The following is a 24,644-nucleotide window of genomic DNA, read 5'->3' as shown; positions in this document are numbered from 1 at the left end:
AAAGGCCGAAGGGTTAAGGGGAACAGCTGAGGACGATTCTATTCTCGGCACTCCAGGATTTCGATGAGAAGATCAAAGTCTTACTGAAGGCTACCCCCAAACCGCCCCCTGATGGGTATGTGAGTGGAGTAGGGCCCACGTGGAGGTACGGTGCAAAATTGGTTCAAGGAAAATACGTCCCCTCCGCATTGAATGCACCTGCCAGCGTCCTGATCATGTTAATGAGAAAAGATGCTTGGACGGTGTAACTTCGATCATCGCAACTAACAGAAAGTAAGAGGGGACAACTGATGGGACAGGTACAGAAGTAAGCACCTGCCTGACCAACAAGTGGAGGGCTAAGATCAACTAAGAAGGACTATATAATGTAAAAATTAGTTCACCAAGAGCTGGCTGGGAAAAATGGCCAAAAACCAGAGCCTCCCAGCCCGCCTCCAGGAGAAAGACTCCTAGGGCGAAAATGACTTAACTATGTATGAACACCACGAAAAACCCACCGTTTGGTGACCAAGGCCCAGCCTTTCAAACCCACGCTCTACAAATTATATTGTTTGGGTTTTTTTACGTGCGAACCCAACACTGTTACGGTTCGTTACAAATCGTGTCCTTACAGTTATTATACATAGTACACAACAATGTTAAAATATTCTATCAAAAGATCTATCTAACCACTTTAAGGAATGTGTTAATGAGTGCTGCATTAAAAAGTAGAAAAAACTAATAAACAAATATTAAGTCTTTAACTAAAAGTTGCTCAACTCTAAAAAAAAAAATTGGTCGAATGCAATAAAAACTCAACATTAATAAAACATAGAGGCTAAATATTTATGGGTTTAAGTAGTTTATGGATAATAAAGTCCATTTTCAATCATCTTCTTCACCAAAAAAAATTAATTAACTCTTATCAAAAAAAAAAAAAAATTAATTGATGTCTTTGATCTGATAATAAAAAAACATTTATCAGAAGCTAATGACATAGATTGAAACTTGTAACCAACTCTTTAAAAAAAAATGAAAAAAAAATATTCATCAAAGTAATAAATTTTAAATTATGGGATTTAGAATGAATTTTTCCCCAAAAGAATGGTTTAGAATGAATTTTTTTCTCCAAAAAAAAAAAAAAAAAAATCTCTTTCTCTTCAGTAAAGACTCGAAGACCCAAACTATTTCCTCTACTCCAGAGACGCTCCACACGAGCACCAGCTTCGCCCCTCCTGCCTTCGTTGATTCTCTCTCTCTGAAATCGGGGTCAATGTCAGACAGCAACAAGTCAATTCGGTGGGGATATTTACCCGATGAGATTCTTACCCATATTTTCACTTTCCTAAATTTAAAATCCATAATCATCTGTACCTCTGTCTCAAAAGCCTGGAAATCCCTAATCCAAAACCAAACTTTCATTTCCACCCATCTCCACCACTCCCTCAACAAAAACAACCTCATCCTCTTAAGGCTCTCACGCAATGACAGAATAGTCTACACATTGCATAAAGAAGACGATCCTGATTTCACTGAATACACCAGTTTTGATTCCCCTTTCTTTGCTCCTGCTCCACACCTTCACAATGTCGTCGGTACTTGTAACGGCTTGCTATGCCTTTCCGATGGTTTACCCAATGACGCTGACGAATTATTTCTCTGGAACCCTTGTGTGAGAAAGCTTCTACAATTCCCTATTCCCAATGTCACCTTCAATACACAATGTTGGATCCACGCGTCTATTGGGTTTGGATTTGACCCAAAAACTAACGATTATAAAGTGGTCAGGATTCTCTCCATATTGGGTAGTGTTTATAACATTGCAAGGGGTCGACCCGTGGTCCATGTTTACTCACTCTTCGCTGGTGAATGGAGAATGCTTACTGCTTCTGTTTCTCTGCCTCCTATATGCGCTATAATTAGTTCTGAGCCACCGGCATTTGCCAATGGGGCACTGCATTGGATTGCTTTCAGTAAAGATAACAAACAGTTTGTTTTGGTGTTTGATTTGGGGGACGAGGTCTTCCGCCAAATTCTGCTGCCGGAACTTCCAAGTTATATGTGGACTCGTGTTTCCGTATATGGAAATTCCATTGCTGGGTTTCAAAGAAGGGTAGGGAGTGGTCCGATCAATATATGGGTGATGAAAGAGTATGGTGTTGCATCGTCATGGACAAAATTTTCATATCAACGTCCAAGTCTGGGAATGCTCCGACCATGCCCAGTTGGCTTTAGGAGGAATGGTGAGGTTGTATTGGAAGATAATAGAATTGGTGAGGCTGTATTGCTAAATGATAGAAGAGTGCTCATCTCTTGGAATCCAGATAGCCAAAATGTTAAGAATCTTGAAATTAATGGATCTCATAAGACTTTTTTTGGTTCTTATGTCGAGAGTCTAGTTTTGCTCGACAAAGCCACCAAAGGTGTAGTTACATACTGAGGAAAAACAGAAAATCGGTACGATGCTTCTCATGTTTTTATTTATTCTTTTCATTGTTTTTTATTTATTTATTTGTTCTTTATATATACTTGACATTGATCATACTGCGTATTGATTACCTAAATGGCTTTATCTTCAGGATAAATAGCTTATCAAGGTTGTGGTCACTCTTATTATATTGAGATGATAGTTTGGTGCATAGCATGTTTACTTAAAATTGTTTGTCCTCATTTCAAAATCTTTAATGTAGTCATTTATTACTTATAAAATAATGCACTTATAGTTCTTAAATTCTTGCAGGACCTCATACAATCATGGTTGGTGATGAGTTCTAAATGACTAACAGACATTAATTCCACAAAAGAAAAGATTCAACAAAACTCTTTGATTGTGTATAGTTTCTTAGTACTTAATTAGTTTATTATGTCAAAATGGCCTGTAGTTGTTTTATGTTAAACTCCTTTTATGGCTACACCATTGTAATATTAGTATTTTCAATGATTTGCAATTTGGTTTCAATGTATTCACAGAAATGATTAAGCATTTAATTTTGTTTGCCATGCTTGCATTAAGATGAAGATGCTTGCCAATGCAGTGTGTGTAAACAGCTCAGTTGTGTTAAATGTCTTTTTGCTCTGTCTACTAGATTTTTGTTATACCTGTCTAATGGGTCTAAAAGTCTCTGTTGATAAGAAGTTAAAGGGAGGGGGGGGGGGGGGGGGGGTGGTGTGTTGGCGACTATTGCATATTACATATCACCCATCTAATAAGCGTCTTGTTGGGATACATTTTAAATAGTAGCATTTGTTCTTTAATTTTATTTTTCTGTTCGTGTGTCTTACATAAAATTCGAATTTTTTTTAATATCCTACAATGATAACATGTTTTAAGAGATAAAATGAAATGGAATTGATGATCGATCATGCAGAACTTATTCGAAACATTGAATTAAAGACCAGATCCTATGCACATGAAAGGAAGACAAAGATTCACAAAGTTTTCTTTTGGGACTATACATCAGTACAGTTCCTTAGAAACAGGGGAGAGGCCCCCAACTTAGTGAATTCAAAGGTGGGAATTCTTGTCTTTGTTAAAAATGACAATGGTAACTTAAAATTGCATTAGATGGTGTCTTTTAGTTGCAAGAGCATAGGCTTTTGACCAAATAGGGAATTAAAGTGGGTGCAAGCATATGCCTAATAAAATCGAGACAAGGCTGTGTGCATGTGTGTGTGCGCACATGGCTTTATTTTACCGTTTGTGTTAACAATATGATTGATTAAATGGTAACATTGTGCAATGAAGAAAAATCAGATCTTATTTTTGGTTTTAGAAATTATTTTATGTGATGCAAATTTGAAAAGACATGTTGAAATTTTAATGACTGATACATATTACATATGGAAAGATTTATGATTCTAGTGCATTAAATCATATGTTGACATGTTGCATGATTATGTAAATCCTTCACCTGTCCTAAGCCCAAAAAAATATTCTTGCCAGAAATTTGCTTTCTCCTTTTGTATCATGTTTCTTTTAGTCACTGTTCAGATATTAAGTCAATTTCTTGTAAATTAAGGCATTTTAATTGAAGCTTCAAGCTTTTGTTCTGTCTTTGTCTCACAAGGAAGCTTGTTTCTTTTTTTTTCTTTTGGGTAAAATTCTTGTTTTTTATTATAGTTAGATGGAAGTGAGAGAATAAAACATATAAGCCTTAATTATCGAAAGGAGTGTCCAGCCTGTAACTTTTATTACTAATTAGGTACTTGCAAAATTACATGCATTTTCACTCCTTATTGGACGTGGGAATGGGATTAAGCCTATTCTCTTTACCTTGGTTGTAACATTTGTAAGCGTATATAAGTTTTTTTTCCCCTGCTCCAGACCTTGTTCCTGTAACACAATTCATTTCATATTGTGTTAGTATATGGAGGTGTTTTTTTAAAAAAATTTAATTTAATTTATTTTTTATTGGGTGGTGGAAGAGGGAGTGGTAAATATTTGTTTGTTAATCACATCATTTCAGTAGTAGTAATGGGGAGTGAATGGTTAATGGACGTACTGTGAATTGAACCACTTCAATTGACCTTTTACTCTTGATGACGATGACTTCAACCTGTAATGTTGTTGTCTCCTTGTGAGTAACACCAATATAGTTATCTGGATGGTTTCTATTTGTCTTTTATCACTGTTATGTTATGTTTTCTCGTTCTGGTCTTTGATAATTTTGGTTGGAGGGAAATAAATTGTTCAGATGACATTAACAAAAACGTTAGTGGTGCAGATTTCAGAATGTATGTTTTACACAATTGACAAGATTTTCATTTCTCAAATATCCCTGGTTGGTTCATATGCTCTAGTGGGTTCCACACAAGTTGTCTTTTTTCCTACTCTTTCTGTTTATATGCAACTTTTGCCCATTTGGGATTTATGGGAAATTGAATTTACCTGAAGATATTGGGGAAAAAAAAATACAGATAGATTTTTCTGGCCATGGATGAAAATTCTGTTGAAAATCCTTTTCTTTTCAGGAGAGCTGCTGATAGTGTGAAGAAAACACCTCTCTTTTTTGTTATGGGCCAAGTCTTAAGTTTGTAATACGGCTTATTTTCCTCTTCCCAGCACAGTTTGTCAATGAAGTTTTGAGAAATGGACTCAATTGAGCAGTGGAACTTTTTTTGGGATTACAGGTTGGTACTTTGAATAACTTGTTCTTCTCCATTTTCCCACCCTCTACCCCCTTTCCCCCCTCCCCAACATGATTCTTATCTGCTTGGTGGCCACTGGTGTTTCAAACAGCAGGAAGTATATTCATGGTTTACAGTGGCCCAGATTTTGTTATTGCATACCTTTCCATAGCCTATCTCATCATCTCTAGGGAAGAGGAGCTCCATGAGTATGTATTTCATTTTTTTCTGTGCTAACCAGTGAATTGAATCTTTGTCTTCCATTTGTATTTTGAGCTTAACCTTTTAACTAAATGGATAGCTTGTTTTGTAATTTAGAACCTTTCTTTGTAGGAGGAAGGCCTCAACAAAACCAAGATTTTGCTTGTGGACTTTCCCTGTTCTTGTATAGTTGTATGTTTCTACTCTCGAGTTTATTGTCCTCTTTGTTTAGTATTGATAATTTGATGTCTGCTGATAATTGGTTGAATTGCGTACATGCTAATGACAATCTGTTTGAACACTTGGTTCTCATTTTAGAAGATTATGCTGTGTAAGGATCAATAGAGTTGTGCCTCTTCCTAAATCATTTGAGCAAGCTTGTCATAAAAGAATGACTATTTCCGCAACAATATAAAGTGACTTTTTGTCCTTTTTGATGTTAGAATTTTCCTTTTTTGTTTTATCTTTTTTCCTATAAATCTTTAGATCTTTACATTAATATGAAATGTGGAAGTCAAATCAAGCGTTGTGAATGCGTGGGTCTGTGCACATTTGTATGTGCTATCACTTCCGATTTGCATCTTAGTGCTTCTTATTAAATAGACTGATTGCTATTTTCTTTTAATTTTTTTTAGTTGACATATACAAGTGCCCAGTTTAGATTCCAAACTCACTCTCTGTCTAGAGGCCAAACATTGCTGTGACAATTTACACTTTCTGTTTACAGTGTTATTACTATTATTCACACTTTATTGTTTCAATGATTTCTATTAGCTGTATACGACAGATGCACATGCACACAGACACATGCTCTCTTATCTTCCAGTAAAAAGCTAGCATTCTCTCAAGATTCTAGCTCATGCCCATGACGTGTGGGGATTACTATTGTGTTGTTGTTACCTACCATGCTTTTGTTAAAGGGAGACTGATTTCTGATAATCTTTGTTAGAACATAACTTGTTTGAGAAAATTAGAAATACTAGGAGGTGGAAAACTTGGTTTGTAGCCTATAAAGTTGATATGAAGAAAGCATATGATAGACATAACTGGGACTTCATTTTGGCTATGCTAAAAACAATAAATTTTAGTCCTCATTGGATCAATTTGATTAAGCAATGCATCTGCACAATTTCATATCAGATTCTATTGAATGGTTCTCGGTTGAAATTCTTTTCCTCAATGTAGCTTGAGGCAGGGGGATCCACTTTCACCTTATACGTGTGCAACTATGTTGTCTTTGGCTTTATTGGAGGGACAACTTCAAAGTATTTGTAAGGGAATAAGGATTGCAACCCTAGATGATTGCATTAATGTTACAAACTTATAGATAAAACTCACCATTGAAAACCGCCTTCCAAGGAGAGAGTGCTCAAGAGTTTATAAACATATAGTTAAAGCTTATAGTTAATTCATGTAGGACATAGTGACCCGACGTTCATACTCAATGAGCTATGCTCGATTCCTCGGGGTGGTGCTTGATTCTAATACCAAATATTACAAACCCATGGGTAGAACCTACCCTTGAAAACTGGCTTGTAAGGAGATGGTATCCAAGAGCTTATAAACACATGATTAAGCTTATACTTAATCCTTATAGGATGCTAGGATCATGACACATTATTTTTGTTCAAGGTACTAATTAATAATGATTTGTTTGTAAAGTCATAGCTAATTAAAAGACATTTGTTATTTCTAATTCATGTGTGATGTGTGGTAAACATGAGGATAGTGTGGATCATTTGTTTTTTCTCGTCTAATTGCAAGAGCAATTTTTTTTTTAGACAATTAGTTTCCATTATTATGTGGTATTAGAATGGATTTTTATTTTTTTATTTTCAAAAAATAGAGAGGATTTTTTTTTTTTTTGTATAAGCCATAATAGATTTTTTGCTATCCTAATAAGTGAGGGTCTGGATATTGCAATGGCTGTTAATTTTTTTGAAAATAATTTCTGTTAATTTCAAATTTAGGATGTTAACCTTAAAAAGCTATATGAAAAAAATTTGTCAATAACAAATGACTAAACTTTGGTGGTTGTAGGTATCTCACTCTATAATTCAATTTCTTTATTCTCAAGAGTCATATAGTTTATGCCACAACATGTCTCTAATCTTCAATTGAGTATTTTTCTCTCTCCAATGATAATAAATTGCAAACCTGTAACAATGTAACCAACCAAAGACAATGTGATTTGTAATCTATATATATATATATAAAACCGAAACTTTTGCTGGCACCACAATTTTCCACGTCAGCACAATATTTAAAAAATAATAAATAAATAAAAATTATAACTCCTCAAAACCCTAACAACCTCACCCCCCTCTCAAGTTAAGAAATATAAAGCCACGGTTTCTGCAAACTCTCTCTCTCTCCAGACGTAGGAAGTCCTAAAGCATTTAAGATCTACAAAACCCTAGTAACCTTACCCCTCTCTCAAGTTAAGAAATATAAAGTCACGGTTTCTGCAAACTCTCTCTCTCCAGATGTAGGAAGCCCTAAAGCATTCAAGATCTACAATGCACGGTATAGATTTTAGCTTATAAAGTTCAGCTTTTGTAAGGTTAGTTTTGTTTATATATTAATTAATACATAGTACTTTGTTCACCATTGAATACTCATCTATATATATAAAAAACCGAAGCCTTTGCTGACACTACAATTTTCCACCAAAATTCTAACTGCGCTATCATAAAATATTATTATTAGTATGAATTTTATGGAGTTGCGGTGTTCAAGAATTGAACCAAAATTCTTTTAAATTATCTATAATATTTTGTTCTCTGAAAATTTTATCTCTTTGATTTTATTATATTGTGTTTTTTAAGCTATAGAGAGATTTTCTTTGGTTTCTGCAAACTCTCTCTCTCTCCAGATGTAGGAAGCCCTAAATGCACGGTATAGCATTCAAGATCTACAACTCACGATATAGATTTTAGCTTATAAAGTTCAGCTTTTGTAAGGTTAGTTTGTTTATATATTTAGTCCTTACATTTAGGTTTAGGTTTAGGTTTTAAGAGATTTATATATTACTACTATGTGGCTGAATTTCCCGTGACATCAGTTTTATGTTTTTAACCAAATACATTAGGAAAGCAAGAGAAGGCGCATAAATATTTAGTCCTTAGGTTTAGGTTTAGGTTTAGGTTTTAAGAGATATATATATTACTACTATGTGGCTGAATTTTCCGTGACATCAATTTTATGTTTTTTTTTTTTTTTAATTTGTTTTATGTAAGGTTAGTTTGTTTACATCAGTTCTTTATCTCAAAGATAAAGCTTTTATTTCTACCGCAAGAACTATTTAGGTATGTATCCCTTGCAAGCACACATGAACTTAAATTGTCTTTTAATATATGCATGTTTTATTATTTTCTAATAGTTTTCTCATGCATCGCACGGGTTAGCGACTAGTTATTATTATTATTATTATTATTTTAAAAGAGTACTATGCTCCAATTGGCTTCAAACTCAAATTCATCCACTTAAGATGCTCAATATGCCATTCAATGACTAAAAGTGGCCAATGGATTATTCCATTTAATCCAAAAGTCACAAGCAATTTGTGATGAAAGATAGTTGAAAAATTTTGTCAATATCATTTTTCAAAAGAAATGGGAGGGAATTTTTACTCTAAACCTTATAGTTTAAGGGTAATACTTAGTCGACACTACGCATTGCATAACGATGACGACGATCTTGATTTCACTGAATACACCAGCTTTGATTCCCCTTTCCATGCTCCACACCTTTAGCCCCATCACATAACATACAATGTTGTTGGTACTTGTAACAGCCTGCTGTGCCTTTTTGATGCTAACAAATTCTTCCTCTAGAACCCTTGTGTGAGAAAGTTTCTACAACTTCCTTCTCCCAATGTCACCTTCGATTCACGTGGTTTGTCTCACGCCTTTTTTGGGTTTGGGTTTGATCCAAAATCTAATGATTATAAGGTGGCCAGGATGGAGAGACTCTCCATACTGTGAAGTTCAAAAGAGAGAAAGTATGGAATATTGTACTCAAACCATCTTTTATCGACCAACCTGAGGAAAAAAAGTCAATGCATACTTTCTCTTTAGATCTTATCATTGTATTAAGTTTTACTTTTTAGCCTATACTATGTTATTAATTGTGATGATCTAATCTTTGTTATTACATACAAAGATTTTTGACCCACACAATATGAGCTGAGTGCCTCTTTTACACTTTTTTGTGCTATGAAGTGACTGATGCAATCTGTAGAGATATTGTTAAAACAATTCAAAAGGGTTTTTTTTTTTTTTTTTGGGATATTGTAGGAATTAAAAAAATTCATTTACTAATTGCAAGAGCAATTTGTTTGCTGAATATAAGGAAACAGTAAATCATTTGTTTTTCTCTTGTGTAATTGTAAGAGTAATTTGGTTTGCTTTAATGTGTGGAATTAGAATAAATTTATTTATAAGCCATAGTGAGGATTTGGTTATTGGAATTGGGGTATGTTAGCTTTAAAAATAATGTAGTTAGTTTCAAATTTAGGATATTAACCTTAATTAAATCATATGGAAGAATTTACCATTAAGTGACAAAACCTCAGTGGTTTTAGGTATCTAACTTTAATCTTATGATAATCCAATTACCTTGCTAATAATCATTTCTTCAATTGAGTATAGTTTCTTCCACCCCTCGAAAAAAAGCTCTTCAATTGAGTATTCTTTTCTCTCCAATCATGATAAATTGCAAATCAAAAACACCCTAACCAACCAAAGAAATGTAATTTGTAATGATCATTATTGAAAAGGAGGACTATGCTCCAATTGGCTTTAAACTCAAATTCATCCACATGAGAAGACCAATATGCCATTCAATCCAAAAGTCATTCATGATTTGTATTTATAAGATACTTTAATAATCTTGTTAATATCATTTTTCTTGTATTTTAAACCTTGATTAACTCTTCCAAAAAAAAAAAAAAAACCTTGATTAAGAAAGAATTTATGTATTAACATATTTAAATTATGATAAGTAACTGTATTCAGAATTTTTATATTGTTATTATACATATTACACAACAATGTTAAAATATTCTATCAAAAGATCTATATGACCTCTTTTTTAAGGAATGTGTTAATGAGTGTTACATTAAAAAGTAGCAAAAACTAATAAACAAATATTAAGCCTTTAACTAAAAGTTGCTCAACTCTAAAAAATAAGTTGGTTGAATGCAATAAAAACTCAACATTAATAAAACATAGGGGCTAAATATTTATGGGTTTAAGTAGTTTATGGACAATAAAGTCCATTTTCAATCATCTTCTTCACCAATAAAATGAATTGATGTCTTTGATCTGATAATAAAAAAATATTTATCAGAAGCTAATGTCATAGATTGAAACTTGTTACTAACTCTTTCAAAAAAAATGAAAAAAAAAAAAAATATTCATCAAAGTAATAAATTTTACATTATGGGATTTAGAATGAATTTTTCCCCAAAAAAAATGGTCTAGAATGAATTTTTTTCTCCAAAAAAAAAAAAAAAAAAAACTAAACTCTTTATCTCTTCGGTCAAGACTCAAAGACCCAAACTATTTCCTCTACTCCAGAGACGCTCCACACGAGCACCAGCTTCGCCCCTCCTGCCTTCGTTGGTTCTCTCTCTCTGAAATCGGGGTCAATGTCAGACAGCAACAAGTTAATTCGGTGGGGGTATTTACCTGATGAGATTCTTACCCATATTTTCACTTTCCTACCTATCAAATCCATTATCATCTGTACCTCTGTCTCTAAAACCTGGAAATCCCTAATCCAAAACCCTACTTTCATTTCCACCCATCTCCACCACTCCCACACCAAAAGCCAAAACCTCTTCCTCCTCTTAAACATCTCGCGGAATGACAGAGAAGTGTATGCATTGCATAAAGAAGACGATGATCCTGATTTCACTGAATACACCAGCTTTGAATCCCCTTTCCATGCTCCTGCTCCAGGCTTTCACGAAGTCGTCGGTACTTGTAACGGTCTGCTATGCCTCTCCTATGATCACGCTAACGACATCTTTCTCTGGAACCCTTGTGTGAGAAAGTTTCTCCAACTTCCTTATCCCGATGTCACCGTCGACACACATGGTGTGTCCTGCACATCTTTTGGGTTTGGATTTGATCCAAAAACTAACGATTATAAAGTGGTCAGGATTCTCTCCATAATGGGTAGTCCTTCGGACTTTGTAAAGTCTCGACCCGTGGTCGAGGTTTACTCACTCTCCACTGGTGAATGGAGAATGCTTAGTGCTTCTGCTTCTCTGCCTCCTGTATGCGCTAAAATTAGTCACAGGCCGCCGGCATTTGCCAATGGGGCACTGCATTGGATTGCTGTCACAAATGATAAAAAACGGTTTGTTTTGGTGTTCGATTTGGGGGACGAGGTCTTCCGCCAAATTCTGCTGCCAGAACTTCCAAGTTATACAGGGAAGATGATGTGGACTCGTGTTTCTGTATATGGAAATTCCATTGCTGGGTTTCAAAGAAGGGTAGAGACTGGTCAGATCAATATATGGGTGATGAAAGAGTATGGTGTTGCATCGTCGTGGACAAAATTTTCACATCAGTGTCCAACTCTGGGAATGCCCTCTCCATGCCCAGTTGGCTTTAGGAGGAATGGTGAGGTTATATTGCTAAATATTGGATTAGAGCTCGTCTCGTGGAATCCAGATAGCCAAAATATTAAGAATCTTGAAATTAATGGATATTTTGATACCTTTTTTGGTTCTTATGTCGAGAGTCTAGCTTTGCTCGACAAAGCCACCGAAGGTGTAGTTACATACTGAGGAAAAACAGAAAATCGGTAGGAAGCTTCTCATGTTTTTATTTGTTCTTTTTATGATTTTTCATTTTGTTCTTTATATATACTTAAAATTGACCATACTTGCGTATTGATTACCTTAATGGCTTTATCTTCAGGATAAATAGCTTATCAAGGTTGTGGTCACTCTCTGTTATATTGAGATGATAGTTTAGTGCATAGCATGTATACTTCGAATTGTTTGTCCTCATTTCAAAATTTCTTTAATATAATCATTTGTTACTTATAAAATAATGCACTTATAGTTCTTAAATTCTTGCAGGACCTCATGCAATCATGGTTATTGATGAGCTCTAAATGAGTAACAGGCATTAATTCAGCAAAACAAAAGATTCAACAAAGCTCTTTGATGTTGTATAGTTTCTTAATACTGAATTAGCTTATTATGTCAAAACGGCTTGAAGTAGTTTCATGTTAAACTCCTTTTGTAGCTACACCATTGTTATATTAGTATTTTTTGATGATTTGCAGTTTGGTTTCGTATTTACTGAAATGATTAAGTGTTTTGCTTGCCATCCTTGCATTGCAATGAAGATGCTTGCCATTGTAGTGTTTGTAAACATGGATATACTGCTCAGTTGTGTTAAATGTCTTTTTACTCAGACAACTAGATTTTTGTTATACCTATCTAAAGAGGTCTGAAAGTCTATGTTGATAAAAAGTTAAAAGGACAGGGAAGAAAAGGGGGTTGGGGCAACAATTGCATATTAAATATTACCATCTAATAAGGGTTTTGTCGGGATTCATTTTAAATAGTTGCATTTGTTCTTTAATTTTTTTTCCCTGAACGTGTCATACATAAAATGTGATTTTTTTTTTGGTGGATATCCTACAATGATAACAAGTTTTAAGAGATAAAACACCTATTAAAAAAGTTTTAAGAGATAAAACTAATGGAATTGATGATTGATCTTGCAGACCTTAGTTGAAACATTGAATTAAAGACCACATTCTATGCACATGAAAGGAAGACAAAGATTCACATGGCTTTCTTTTGGGACTATACATCTGTACAGTTCCTAAGAAATAGGGGAGAGGCCCCCAATTTAGTGAGTTTGAATGTGGGAATTCTAGTCTTTGTTAAAAATAATATTGGTAATTAAAAACTGCATTAGTTGGATTTAGTCTTTTAGTTGCAAGAGCATAGGCTATTGACCAAGTAGGGAATTAAAGTGATTCCAAGCATAAGCCTAAGAGAGTTGAGACAAGGCTCTGTGGTGGATGTACAAGTTTTGTTGCTAGTGGCAGGTAACTTATTTTCATTTGATTTTTACTAATAATTGGTTGAATTGCTTTGAAACTGTAATAGATCTACTATAGTTGCTAAGGAGCAAAAGAAAAAACCTACACTTCCACCTATTTGCCTACATGTTGATGATGTAACCTGTTTGAACACATGGTTCTCATTTTGGAAGATTATTCTGTGTAAGGATCAATAGAGTTGTGCCTCTTGCTAAATCATTTGAGTGAGCTCATCATAAAAGAATGATTATTTCCTCAACAATATAAAGGGACTTTCTGTCCTTCATTTTGATGTTAGAATTTTCCTTCTTTGTTTTATCTTTTTTCCTATAAATCTTTACTTCTTTACATCAATATGACAGGTGGAAGTCAAATCAAGAGTTGTGAATATGTGAGTCTGTGCACATTTGAATGTGCTATCACTTCTAATCTGCAACTTAGTGCTTTTTATCAAATAGACTGATTGGTATTTTCTTTTAATTTTGTTTTAGTTGACATATACAAGTGCCCTATAGTTTAGATTCCAAAATCACTCTTTATCTAGAGGCCAAACTTTGCTGTAATGATTAACACTTTCCGTTCACAATGTCATTACTCTTATTCACACTCTATTGTTTCATGATTTCTATTAATCGTATGAGATGGTATGCCATACCATTTCATGAATTCATGGACACACAAGTGCACGCACTCGTGCGCACACACGTACATTCTCTCTTATCTTCCATTTTAATGTTAGCATTCAATCAAGATCTTCAAGCTCATGCCCATGACTTGTGGGGACTACTATCTAGTTGTTGTTACCTACCATGCTTTTGTTAAAGGAAGACTAATTTCTGATAATCTTTGTTAGCACATGACTTGTTTGAGAAAATTAGAAATACTAGGAGGTGGAAATTTTGGTTTGCAGCCTATAAAGTTGGTATGTAGAAAGCATATGATAGACTTATCTGGGACTTCATTTTGGCTATGCTAAAAAAAAATTTAGTCCTCATTGGATCAATTTGATTCTGCAATGCATTTGCACAATTTCATATCAGATTCTACTAAATGGTTCCTGGGTGATTTCACTTTCCTTATAGTGGCTTAAAGCAATGGGATCCACTTTCACCTTATATGTGTGCAACTATGCTGTCTCTGGCTTTATTGAAGGGACAATTTCAGAGAATTTGTAAGGGAATAGGATTGGAAGAAATCTGGACCCCCGTTGATTGCATTATTTTTATTCAAGGTACTAGTGATATGCAACATAGTATGTTGAAAATTTTGAGGTGGTATTGTATCCTTTTTGGACAGATTGTAAATTTTGACAAATCTGAGGTGTTTTTTATTCTATCACTTCTGAACATAGTATATACCGTGTTAAATCTTCTTAATATTGTAAATTTTGACAAATCTGAGGCGTTTTTCTATCCTATGACTTCTGAACATAGTATAAACCCTGTGTTAGATCTTAAGCTAGCCTGGTAAGTATTTGGGTCTTAACTTAGATTATGGTTTGAAAAAAGACAATGTGTTTTAGAATTGTAGTTGAAAAGGTAGCTCAAAAACTTTAGAGATGGAAAGCAAAATTGTTGTCTCAATCAGGCTGATTAAGTTTAATCAAACATGTTATGAGCTAATCGCCTCTATTACCCTTTTTCATGAAGTGCTTGATTCAATTTGTAAAGATGTTAAAAGGATTCAAAAGTTTTTTTTTCGGATATTGTAGGGATCAAGAAAAATTCATTTACTAAACAGAAATTTTGTCTTGATCATGCAAGAAAGATCTGGGGTGTTATTTGTAATCCAAATTATTTGTTGTCTAAGGAGTTGATGGCTAAGTACAGTAAAAAGGAAAGAATCTTTAGTGTCGGGTTTAAACCTTTCAGCTATTGGGGTTGGAAAGGTGTCATGTGACTCATGTCTTTTAGAAATTCAGCTTGGGTTGTAGCTAAATGGTGTATTGGAGATGGTACTTTAGTTTCACTAAATCATCGTACTTGGTTTAAGTTGAAGGAAGAGGTAGATTGAGGGATGAGAGTTTTTTTGCAAACTATTGCAGATCTAATTGATCGAGACAGATTGTGTTGGAAATTCTGACTAGGAAACTTTACCAATCTGCAGTGGCCGGTGAAATATGCAAGATTCCCCGAGGAAACTTTCAGGAGAAGTTTTATTTCTTTTAGATAATTTTATTAAGAATAGACTACTTCATGAGCAAAGAACATGAAAAGCCTAAGAAAAAAATATTAGAACTAATTACAAGAAGACAAAGATTCTAAAGGTATTTCTTAAGCAAAAACTAGAGGTTGGAAGGTAACGATGGTACTGTTATTTCTACTTGGCAAAATTCTTTTTGGTCCAGATATTAGATGTTAAGATTACTTTTTATGTCTTATTTTTATGTAGAATCAATAATGATTTGTTTGTGGAGTCATAGCTAATTAAAAGAGAAGTTGTTATTTCTAATTCATGTGTGATGTGGTGAATATGAGGATAGTGTGGATCATTTGTTTTTTCTCGTCTGATTGCATTTTTTAGACAATTAGTTTGCCTTAGTATGTGGTATTAGAATGGATTTTTATTTTTTCATTTTCAAAAATAGAAAGGATTTTTTTTTTTTTTTTTTGATAAGCCATAATAGATTTTTTGCTATCCTAAGCTGGTTATTGCAATGGCTGTTGTTTCATTGAAAATAATGCAGTTAATTTCAAATTCAGGATGCTAACCTTAAAAAGCTATATGAAAAAATTTGTCAATAATAAAACTTCGGTGGTTGTAGGTATCTCACTCTATAATCCAATTTATTTATTCTTTAAGAGTCATATAGTTTATGCCACAACATGTCTTTACTCTTCAAGTATCTTTCTCTCTCCAATGACAATAAATTTCAAACCTGAAACAACGTAAACAGCCAAAGAAAATGTGATGTGTAATTATTATTATTATTATAAAAGAGTACTATGCTCCAATTGGCTTCAAACTCAAATTCATCCACCTAAGATGCTTGATATGCCATTCAATCTAAAAGTGGCCAATGGATTATATCATTTAATCCAAAAGTCACAAGCAATTTGTGATGAAAGATAGTTGAAAATTTTTGTCAATATCATTTTTCTTGTATTTAGAACCTTGATTAAGAACGATTTTCCATTTTCCATTTTCCCTTTTTAATTTTTTTTAATACAAATGGTAGTATTTTTTAGAATTTTAATATTGTCAATACACATAACAGGTTCAAAATATTTTATCAAATGACCTACTTAACCTCTTTAAAATTTGAAATACGCTATTGTGTGTTCAATTGCACTCGTTAAGAAGATATTACAGTGAACTTTATTGCATTGGAAAATAGCAAAAGTTTATAAACAAAAATCCCTTTAACAGAAAGATGTTCAACACTCTAAAAAAAATTGGTCTATTAAAAAAAAAAAAAAAAAAAACCCAACTTTGATATAGCACTGACACAAGGTCTTAGCAATTCTCAATTCATCAAAAGTCAAAACCAAAAGATTTGTGGGTTTGAATAGATTGTAGTTAAAAATGAACTTGAAAATGGTATTATAGGAACAAAAAAAAAAGGGAAGGAATTTTTACTTTAAACCTTATAGTTTAGGGGTAATTCAAATTAAAAGAGGGTGGGGGGGGGGGGGGGGGGAAGTAATTCAAATTAAACTCCAAATTTTATCCAAGAAAAAAACCTCTAAATTATTGAAATATAACAAATTAAAAGAGAGGGGAAGATTATTTCTCAACCAAAAAAAAAAAGAAAAAAAAATGCCAATGTGTGTGTGTAGAGAGAGAGAGAGTAAATTTTGCGGTTCAATGAAAAATAATAATAATAAGAGAAAGAGAAAGAATAAAGAATTCATAACAAATCTACTCCAATCCTTTTACCTCTCTATGTACTGACTTTTTTTCTTTTCTTTTTTTGGTGAAAAAGATTTATCAAAAGCTTAGGGTTTTACTTGATATTGTTTTAAATTATAGGTTATATTTGGGTTTTTTTTTTTTTTTTTTTTTTTTTTTTTTTTTTTTTTTTTTTTTTTTTTTTTTAATAATGAAAAATATACTAATAAAGATCTCTAAGGACTCTATAGTCTAGAGCACAAATTATCTATCATAATTTCTACACTCAATACTCCACATCATAGTTTTTAAAACACCAAAAATCGAGAACTAGACACCAATCTAGTTTGATAAATTCGATGGGATGTTTACCTGATGAGATTCATTCCCATATTTTCACTTTCCCACCTATCGATTCCATTATAGTCTGCACCTCTGTCTCAAAAACCTGGAAATCCCTAATCAAAAACCTCCTCCTCGTATGGTTCTCATGGAATGACAAACAAGTCTACGGATTGCATAACGATGACGACGATCTTGATTTCACTGAATACACCAGTTTTGATTCCCCTTTTGCATCCCATAGCATTCGCATCCGCAACTTCCATCATATTCTATTTTACTATCTCAAAAAGCTATTTTATCAATTATACCATACCATTTTACAACACAGCTAACATCTCAACTTTTATTTTCCTATTCTACTCATTAAAATAATATATATTACCCACTAAAATAATATAATACGATGGAGAAGTAGAAAATTAGTCTCTAACTCCAATTCGTCCAAAGGCATCGTCCAGAGCCAATAGAGCTGGTTGGACCAAGAATCACCCTAGAAGAAGAAAAAATGTTCATGGACGATAATATTACTCTTGATTAGTCAAGTCTCCTATGGACAATAAACTCGTCCATGAAGGTCGTCCATGGACGATCATCAGATGTCTAGGGACGACCAGATCATCATACACTAGATGGACGAATACGCAACACTTAGAAAACTTTCTACTCTCTGTAGCGGTTACTAAACCCGTAGCTATCGCCATGAATCCCTCAAATGAGTTAACTTCCGTTAGCGTTACAACTTTAGTAGCCATTGAGGAAGTTAACTTCGGACTCATTGGCTTCCAAAAATCTTGGGGAGATTATTGGACAAATAACCGTCCCCAAGATCTCTATATAAAGGACCGGTCTGAACCCGAGAAAGGTAAGAACATTCTGAGACTTGACTCCCAAAAAACTTGGAACTTCATTCCTGTGAGACTAACTTTGCCATTGGAGGGGGTTTGGCCGGTCTTCTCCGGTCCCCTTTTTTGACAGCGTTTGCTTTTTGTAGGCCTTCCACCACTCAGTAGCCCATCGAAGCCAGAACATCCACCTTACTGATTCGAAGCGATATCATAATATATTCCAATACAACTCTCTCTCATTCTTCTCTCCCATCTCTCTTCCACTTTTTCAATTAAAATATATTATAATTTTCACTAAAGTGCTACAGTGCCATCCTACATTTAGGATGGCATTGTAACACAATTGTAAAAAATTTGCAATTGTAAGATTTTACAAGTTCGGTTGCTAGGCTCTTTTTGTGCCTTTATGCTAAATTTCCCTACATATACCATTTACAATTGCCAATGAGAATGCTCTAACAACATAACCAACCAAAGAAAATGTGATTTGTAATTATTATTATTATTTTAAAAGAGTACTAAGCTCCAATTGGCTTCGAACTCAAATTCATCCACCTAAGATGCTTGATATGCCATTCAATCTAAAAGTGGCCAATGGATTATTCAATTTAATCCAAAAGTCACAAGCAATTCGTGATGAATGATAGTTGAAATTTTTTGTCAATATCATTTTTCTTGTATTTAGAACCTTAATTAAGAAAGAATTTCTATTTTCACATATTTTTTTTTTTGACAAATGATAGTAAATATTGTCAATACATATAGCATGTTTAAAATATTTTATCAAATGACCTACTTAACCTCTTTAAAACTTGAAATACGCTATTGTGTGCTCAATTATACTTGTTAAAAAGATATTAAGTGGACTCTACTGCATTGGAAAATAGCAAAAATTAATAAACAAAAATCCCTTAAAAAAGTTGGTAGATTCAATTAAATAATAATAAAAAAAAAACTTAACATTGATATAGCATTGACACAAGCTCTTAGCAATTCTCAATTCGTCAAAAGCCAAAACCTAAAGATTTGTGGGTTTTAATATATTATAGTTAAAAATTAACTTGAAAAATTAAAATTGAACTTCATTAAATTTTAGGGGTGAAAATGATATTATAGGAAAAAAAGAAATGGGAGGGAATTTTTACTTTAAACCTTACAGTTTAGGGGTAATTCAAATTAAAAAGGGGAGGGGAGGGGGGGGGGGTAATTTAAATTAAACCCCAAATTTTATCCAAGAAAAAAACCTCTAAATTATTGCAATGTAACTGTAGGGTCACGTTTCGCGACGAACCGCAGTAGAGTTGGGTTCGCATGTGAATGGGCCCAAACAATATCATTTGTAGAGAGTGGATTCGAAAAGCTAGGCGTTGGTTACCCGACAGTGGGTTTTTGTGGTGTTCATATGTGATTTAAGCGCTTTCACCCTTGGAGCCTCTCTTCTGGAGGTAGACTGGGAGCCTTTCTTTTTTGGCCAGTCCTCCAGCCCCCTCTCTAGATTACTTATATTTTCTTTTATATCAGTCTGCATTCACTTTCCTTCGTCCACGTGTAGGGTCGACATTTCCAAGACTGATACTTGTCCTGTTAATCCAAACCCAAAGTTGTTGGGAGTGGTTGATAAAGTTAAAGGATAAGGCTCTGTTAGGCGCAGAGATATGCATGGGGAAGGTGGTAAAGGCAGCCTTTCCTAGATATTTTAGATTTCCCTTCAAGCATGTCCCTTTACCGTTTTGCCCCTCTTCTTGGTGGATCTTTGGGTCAGCCGAGGACTGTACTGTCCTCGGCTGCTTCTCCGGGCCAATTGGGCCTTATTATTTTTGAGCTCGGGCCATGACCTTTTTCGGCTTAGGCCTTTGAACTCTCCATCAGCAAGTGGGCCTGGCCCATCAATTATTGGACCCCACAGTAACAAATTAAATCTTGTAATCAAAATTTTTTTTTTTTTGATAGCCCTTGTAATCAAAATTGGTATCACATTATCACATAAATGTTAATTATTAAAAGAGGGGGGAAGATAGGGGAAGATTATTTCTCAAAAGAAAAAAAGATGCCAGTATATATATATATATGGGATTACCACACAAAAAAAAAAAAAACAAAAACAAAAACAACTCTTAAAGATCTCTTTTGACGAACACCCTTTCCAAATAACAAAGGATTTCTAGAGCCCGTTTGGTTTGTCAACTGAAAACACAGTGTTCAGTGTTTAAACACTGAACACTAGTGTCCAAAATTTGAAACAATATGTTTGGTGACAGAGTTTAAAATAGGGCTGTTTGGAAATGGTTGCTCAAAAACCCCTGTTTGAAATATATTTTTTGAAACATGCTCGGCTCACATTTTAAACAATGAACAGACGTTTCTGATGGCACAACGGTAATAAAAATTGAATTCAGTTTTCACTGTGCCCGGACCCACTGATCAGTTTTTTTCTAATGTTTGTCTCCTCTCCTCTCTACTCTCATCTCTTCAGTCTTCACGCCCCAAAGAATATCATCTCATCTCTCCTCTCCTCTCTACTCTCATCTCTACAAAGAATATCACAGTCTGAACTCTATTACTCCTCTCACCCACCTCCATTACTGCTCTGACCCAGCGGCATTCCACCTCACCCCTCACGGATCCGGCGCCATTACTCCTAACAGTAGCTTCATCAACGCGTCAAAATCCCACACACGCATCATTTAGAAGAAACCCCTATGAATCACAGTAATCCCTTTCTCCCAATTAATTCCTCACCAACGACGCTCTGTTGCTAAGGAAAAGGCAACTCACACAGTTTGAAGGGGTCGGTCAGGTAAGGTTTTTAATTTTGTTAATTACTTGTTTCAGCTTTCTTTCACATCCCAACAGATCATTTCACATTAATTCATGTTAGGGCTTCTTTTAATCCCATATATTCTTTCAGATGGACGCCTCACTCCCTTCCTCATCCACCTCTCTCGTGCATTACAGAGCATCTGCTTCCTCCTCTGCTTCCTCTTCTGACCGTGTTCCCTTACTGGTACGTCTGTGTAATATATAGTGAATCATGCTTCTAAGTTCTGTTTTAATCTTGTACGTAGCTGATTGAAAAAATCTCTTCATTTTGTGGCTTGCTGATGTATGCTTGTTCTGTGTTATGGTTTAATGTTTTTGTTGAAGTAGAAAGGGAGTATGTATAAACGGTTGTGTGAGAGAGAGACTTCAACTATTATATAGGGTTCCCATCCCCTGCAAATGTCTCCAAACATTTTAAAATCCAGTACATGAAAATAACTTATACAATACACTGTTGGTCTATTTTAGTTGCCAAAAAGTGGAAGATTCCTAAAACTACCATTTTAATCCCAGATAGCTACAAGCTCCCTCAAGAAATAAATGAAGCATAAGTCAAATGTGGGTAATCACAAACTGTGAAACAAACCTGCATATACAAAAAATTAAGTGAGAACTTCTTAAATGGTAGTTCTATTCTTAAATTAAGTTATTATCAAAATTTTCTTTTCTTGAAATTATAAGTGCATGAAAAAATGAATGTGGTAATTCACAACTAAGATTTCTGTTGGCCTGCTTGAACTTGGTGTTGCTAATGCTATTAACCTCTTTGGAGGTTCTTGTTGTTTTGAGTGTACTATTATCCTGACTGTGTGTTGACTCTCTTGTTGTTTTGAGTCTGGCCTTTTGGCTGGACTGTGTGTTGTTGTTGATGGTAGTTCCAACTTCTCAGATTTACATACAATCTTTGAAGCTTCACTTCTGTGTATGATAATTGAAAAATAGTATTGTGCATTCCTTGAAAATATTCAAAGTAGTATAATTGCTTCTTTATGTCATGAACCAAAAAGGCTTCAGCTTTGGTTTGATACATTAACCTTTCAACATATATTCAACTATAAATTTATAATATGCTCCTATGCCTTCATAAATATACAATGCCACTATAAGTTGAGCTAAAATTGATGTGTATAGAATGTGTATCTTTGTATTTTTCCTTTATATGGGGTGAATTTTCTCTTATATGCCTGCTGCTTGGGTCTAGTAGTAAGTTAAAGATTTTAAATCCATATCATAGAAGACCATTTTACGAGTCTATGTAAGTATACCAACATGTATTTAGATGGATGATGCCGAGGATAAGAAGTGGCCTGAAGCAGTTGAGAGACATTTTATTGATATCTTGTTAGAAGAGGATGCTAAAGGGAATATGCCCCAAGGCCAGTTCAAGTCTGGAACTTGGACAACAGATGTCAATGAGTTTAACAAGCGTGCGTCTAAAAGTTACACCAAGGCACAACTTACACAAAAATATCAACGACTGAAACAGAGACACCGCACATTCTCCCAGCTCATCACACATACAGGAATGGGATGGGACCCCATTTCAAATACGGTGACGGCCAGTGACGATGCTTGGGCTGCTGCATTTGCGGTAAGTCCTTAAATCTGACTTAAATATCAAAAATATCAAAAATATTAGGTTTATTGGCTTATGAGTGTATTAATAATAGTGGCTTTAAATAGTTGTTTTGTAGCATTTTCCCATGATGATACTTTTAGGAATGGAATAAAATCTGACTTATATATGGGGTTTACTGTGGGTTTAATGGGGTTTAATGTGACTTATAAATTCTAACTTATATCTTTGACTTATATTATTTTATTTATATTATTCATCTGTGAAATTACTCAATGTCTACAATTTCCTAAAAAACCTTTTTGGCTTTCTGAAATTTGGAATAAAGAGTGCTGTTATACGGTTATTATAAATTAGCCATCTACTTTGTATTGGGTTTTATATCAATAAAACATCTAACCCAATATATATGATTGTTAATAGGTCAATCATAGATTCAAGGAGTTCAAGAGAAAGGGGATGAGACACTATGAGCTGTTGGGCACTCTTTTCAATTCAAACACAGCCATGGGTTTCCTCCAAATGTCATCTGCCCAACCAGCTCCCAATAGTGATGAAGAGAGAAAACTTGATGCAGCCTTCCTATCTGAGGGGGTACATGTCAATGTCAGCATCGATGGTTTGGATGACGTGGAGGAGCTGCCCACACTGAGTGAAGCCCAAAGCCGGAGGCAAGCTGAAAAGCGGCCAGCTGAACCGTCTCATTCAAGTGGAAAAAGGAAGAAAGGGCACTCCCTTGAATCCATGACTGAGGCAATATGGGGTTTTACTGACATGAGGAACCGTCGGGGGAAAAAGTCCATCGACACTGGAGACTCTGCTGTGGGGGCTGCCAATGAGTCAATTACAGCAGCTGTAACTCTTCTGAACCAGCACACTGATGTCGATTATGTCACGTATTGCAAGGTCGTGCAGGAGCTTCATAACGCCAAGAATAGAGCCGCTTTTTTTGCCATGACGGTTGATAGAAGAAGGGCCTGGATTGAGTTTATTGGGGGTGGATTGCAGTAGTGGTGGTTGTGGTTGACAGTCTAGGAAGTTAACTGATGATGTGCGCCGTGTAGACAGCCTAGGAAGTTAATTAGTACTCTTAGTTTGGTTTAATGTGAATACGCAAAGTTTGTATTATGTTAATACTATGAACAATGTTTGCATTATGCCTTCCTTTATTATGTTAACCTCCTTGGGACATGTATGGTATTTATGTAAGAAATATGTTTTGTGGTTGTCGTGTCTTCTATGAATTTCTAACTTTGGTGACATATATATATATATATATATATATATTTATTTAAAAAGTAAGCTGCTACATTCCATTTTGTAAATTTCTTTTTTGTGTCATATATCTGCTTCAAACGTTGTCAGCTATTTTAAGAATGTAGTATTTTATTGAGCATACAAGTGACATTGGCTGGAATGAGTATTTGGCTTATCCTTTCTCTTTTGTTAGTTATTTGTAGTTTTGGTGAAATTAGTTTGAAAGCAGCACATGAATTGTCTGCAAATTTTGTATACAACTTTGGCTAATAAAAGGATTGTAATTTCTATGAAATCTGTAGGTATGAGAGAGCCACGTCTGTTATAATTGATCCAGGTCTATATAGCTTGCATAAATCAGGTGCATTTTGGGTCTCAGAGCAAAGGAGTGTACCATCTGCATATACGGTATTTACAGGTGAGGATTTTTGTTTATGCCTCTCATTACTAAATCTTCATGCCTCCACAACCAGCTTTAGCTTTCAGGTATTCCTTTTTATAAATCTTTGTTTCATTCTTTGTTAATTATGATTTGATTTTGCTGGAAGTATCAGTTTCTTCATTGAAAAATTTTAGATTAAGTC

The 24,644-nt window shown here is 34.5% G+C and overlaps 3 protein-coding genes and 1 long non-coding RNA gene across 9 annotated transcripts in view; all 4 read left to right on the top strand.

Moving 5' to 3' along the window:
• The first annotated feature begins 1,155 nt into the window (after positions 1–1,155).
• LOC126693694 (F-box protein At3g07870-like) lies at positions 1,156–3,924 on the top strand. Of its 2 annotated transcripts, none has more exons than XM_050389819.1 (2): positions 1,156–2,436; positions 3,348–3,924. In XM_050389819.1, the coding sequence occupies exon 1, from the start codon at positions 1,253–1,255 to the stop codon at positions 2,417–2,419; it is 1,167 nt and encodes a 388-aa protein (XP_050245776.1). In that variant the 5' UTR covers positions 1,156–1,252; the 3' UTR covers positions 2,420–2,436; positions 3,348–3,924. The 2 variants fall into 2 exon arrangements, with proteins under 2 accessions (XP_050245776.1, XP_050245775.1); XM_050389818.1 differs by lacking the exon at positions 3,348–3,924 and adding an exon at positions 2,720–3,009.
• Positions 3,925–3,977: 53 nt separating this feature from the next.
• LOC126693698 (uncharacterized) overlaps positions 3,978–24,644 on the top strand; it is a 69,216-nt gene continuing 48,549 nt past the window's right edge. Inside the window, exons 1-2 of one of the 2 annotated variants that reach the window (XR_007645468.1) lie at positions 3,978–5,315; positions 5,440–5,499. This is a non-coding gene — a long non-coding RNA (uncharacterized LOC126693698). Of the gene's footprint in view, positions 5,500–24,644 lie in introns of both variants that reach the window. The other variant, XR_007645467.1, reaches the window with a different exon arrangement.
• Positions 8,972–24,644, top strand: part of LOC126693697 (F-box protein At3g07870-like) — a 43,103-nt gene continuing 27,430 nt past the window's right edge. Inside the window, exon 1 of the mRNA XM_050389827.1 lies at positions 8,972–9,260. The gene's annotated coding sequence lies outside the window, so the exon portion shown is untranslated. The remainder of the gene's footprint in view (positions 9,261–24,644) is intronic.
• Positions 10,856–24,644, top strand: part of LOC126693695 (F-box protein CPR1-like) — a 41,481-nt gene continuing 27,692 nt past the window's right edge. For 2 of the 4 annotated variants that reach the window (XM_050389825.1, XM_050389826.1), the window contains exon 1: positions 10,856–12,126. In XM_050389825.1, the coding sequence (XP_050245782.1) occupies positions 10,961–12,109 (1,149 nt within the window). In that variant the 5' untranslated portion in view covers positions 10,856–10,960 and the 3' untranslated portion in view covers positions 12,110–12,126. Of the gene's footprint in view, positions 12,127–12,406; positions 12,660–24,644 lie in introns of those variants that run through there. The other 2 variants (XM_050389823.1, XM_050389824.1) reach the window with 2 other exon arrangements.

Source organism: Quercus robur, chromosome 7 (genome assembly GCF_932294415.1).
Source record: "Quercus robur chromosome 7, dhQueRobu3.1, whole genome shotgun sequence".
NCBI lineage: Eukaryota > Viridiplantae > Streptophyta > Magnoliopsida > Fagales > Fagaceae > Quercus > Quercus robur.
This window is presented reverse-complemented; position numbering and strand designations above follow the sequence as displayed.

Bases quoted from the DNA above. Each gene is read 5' to 3' on its own strand.
- LOC126693694 (XM_050389819.1), top strand. From the start codon at position 1,253: ATGTCAGACAGCAACAAGTCAATTCGGTGGGGATATTTACCCGATGAG.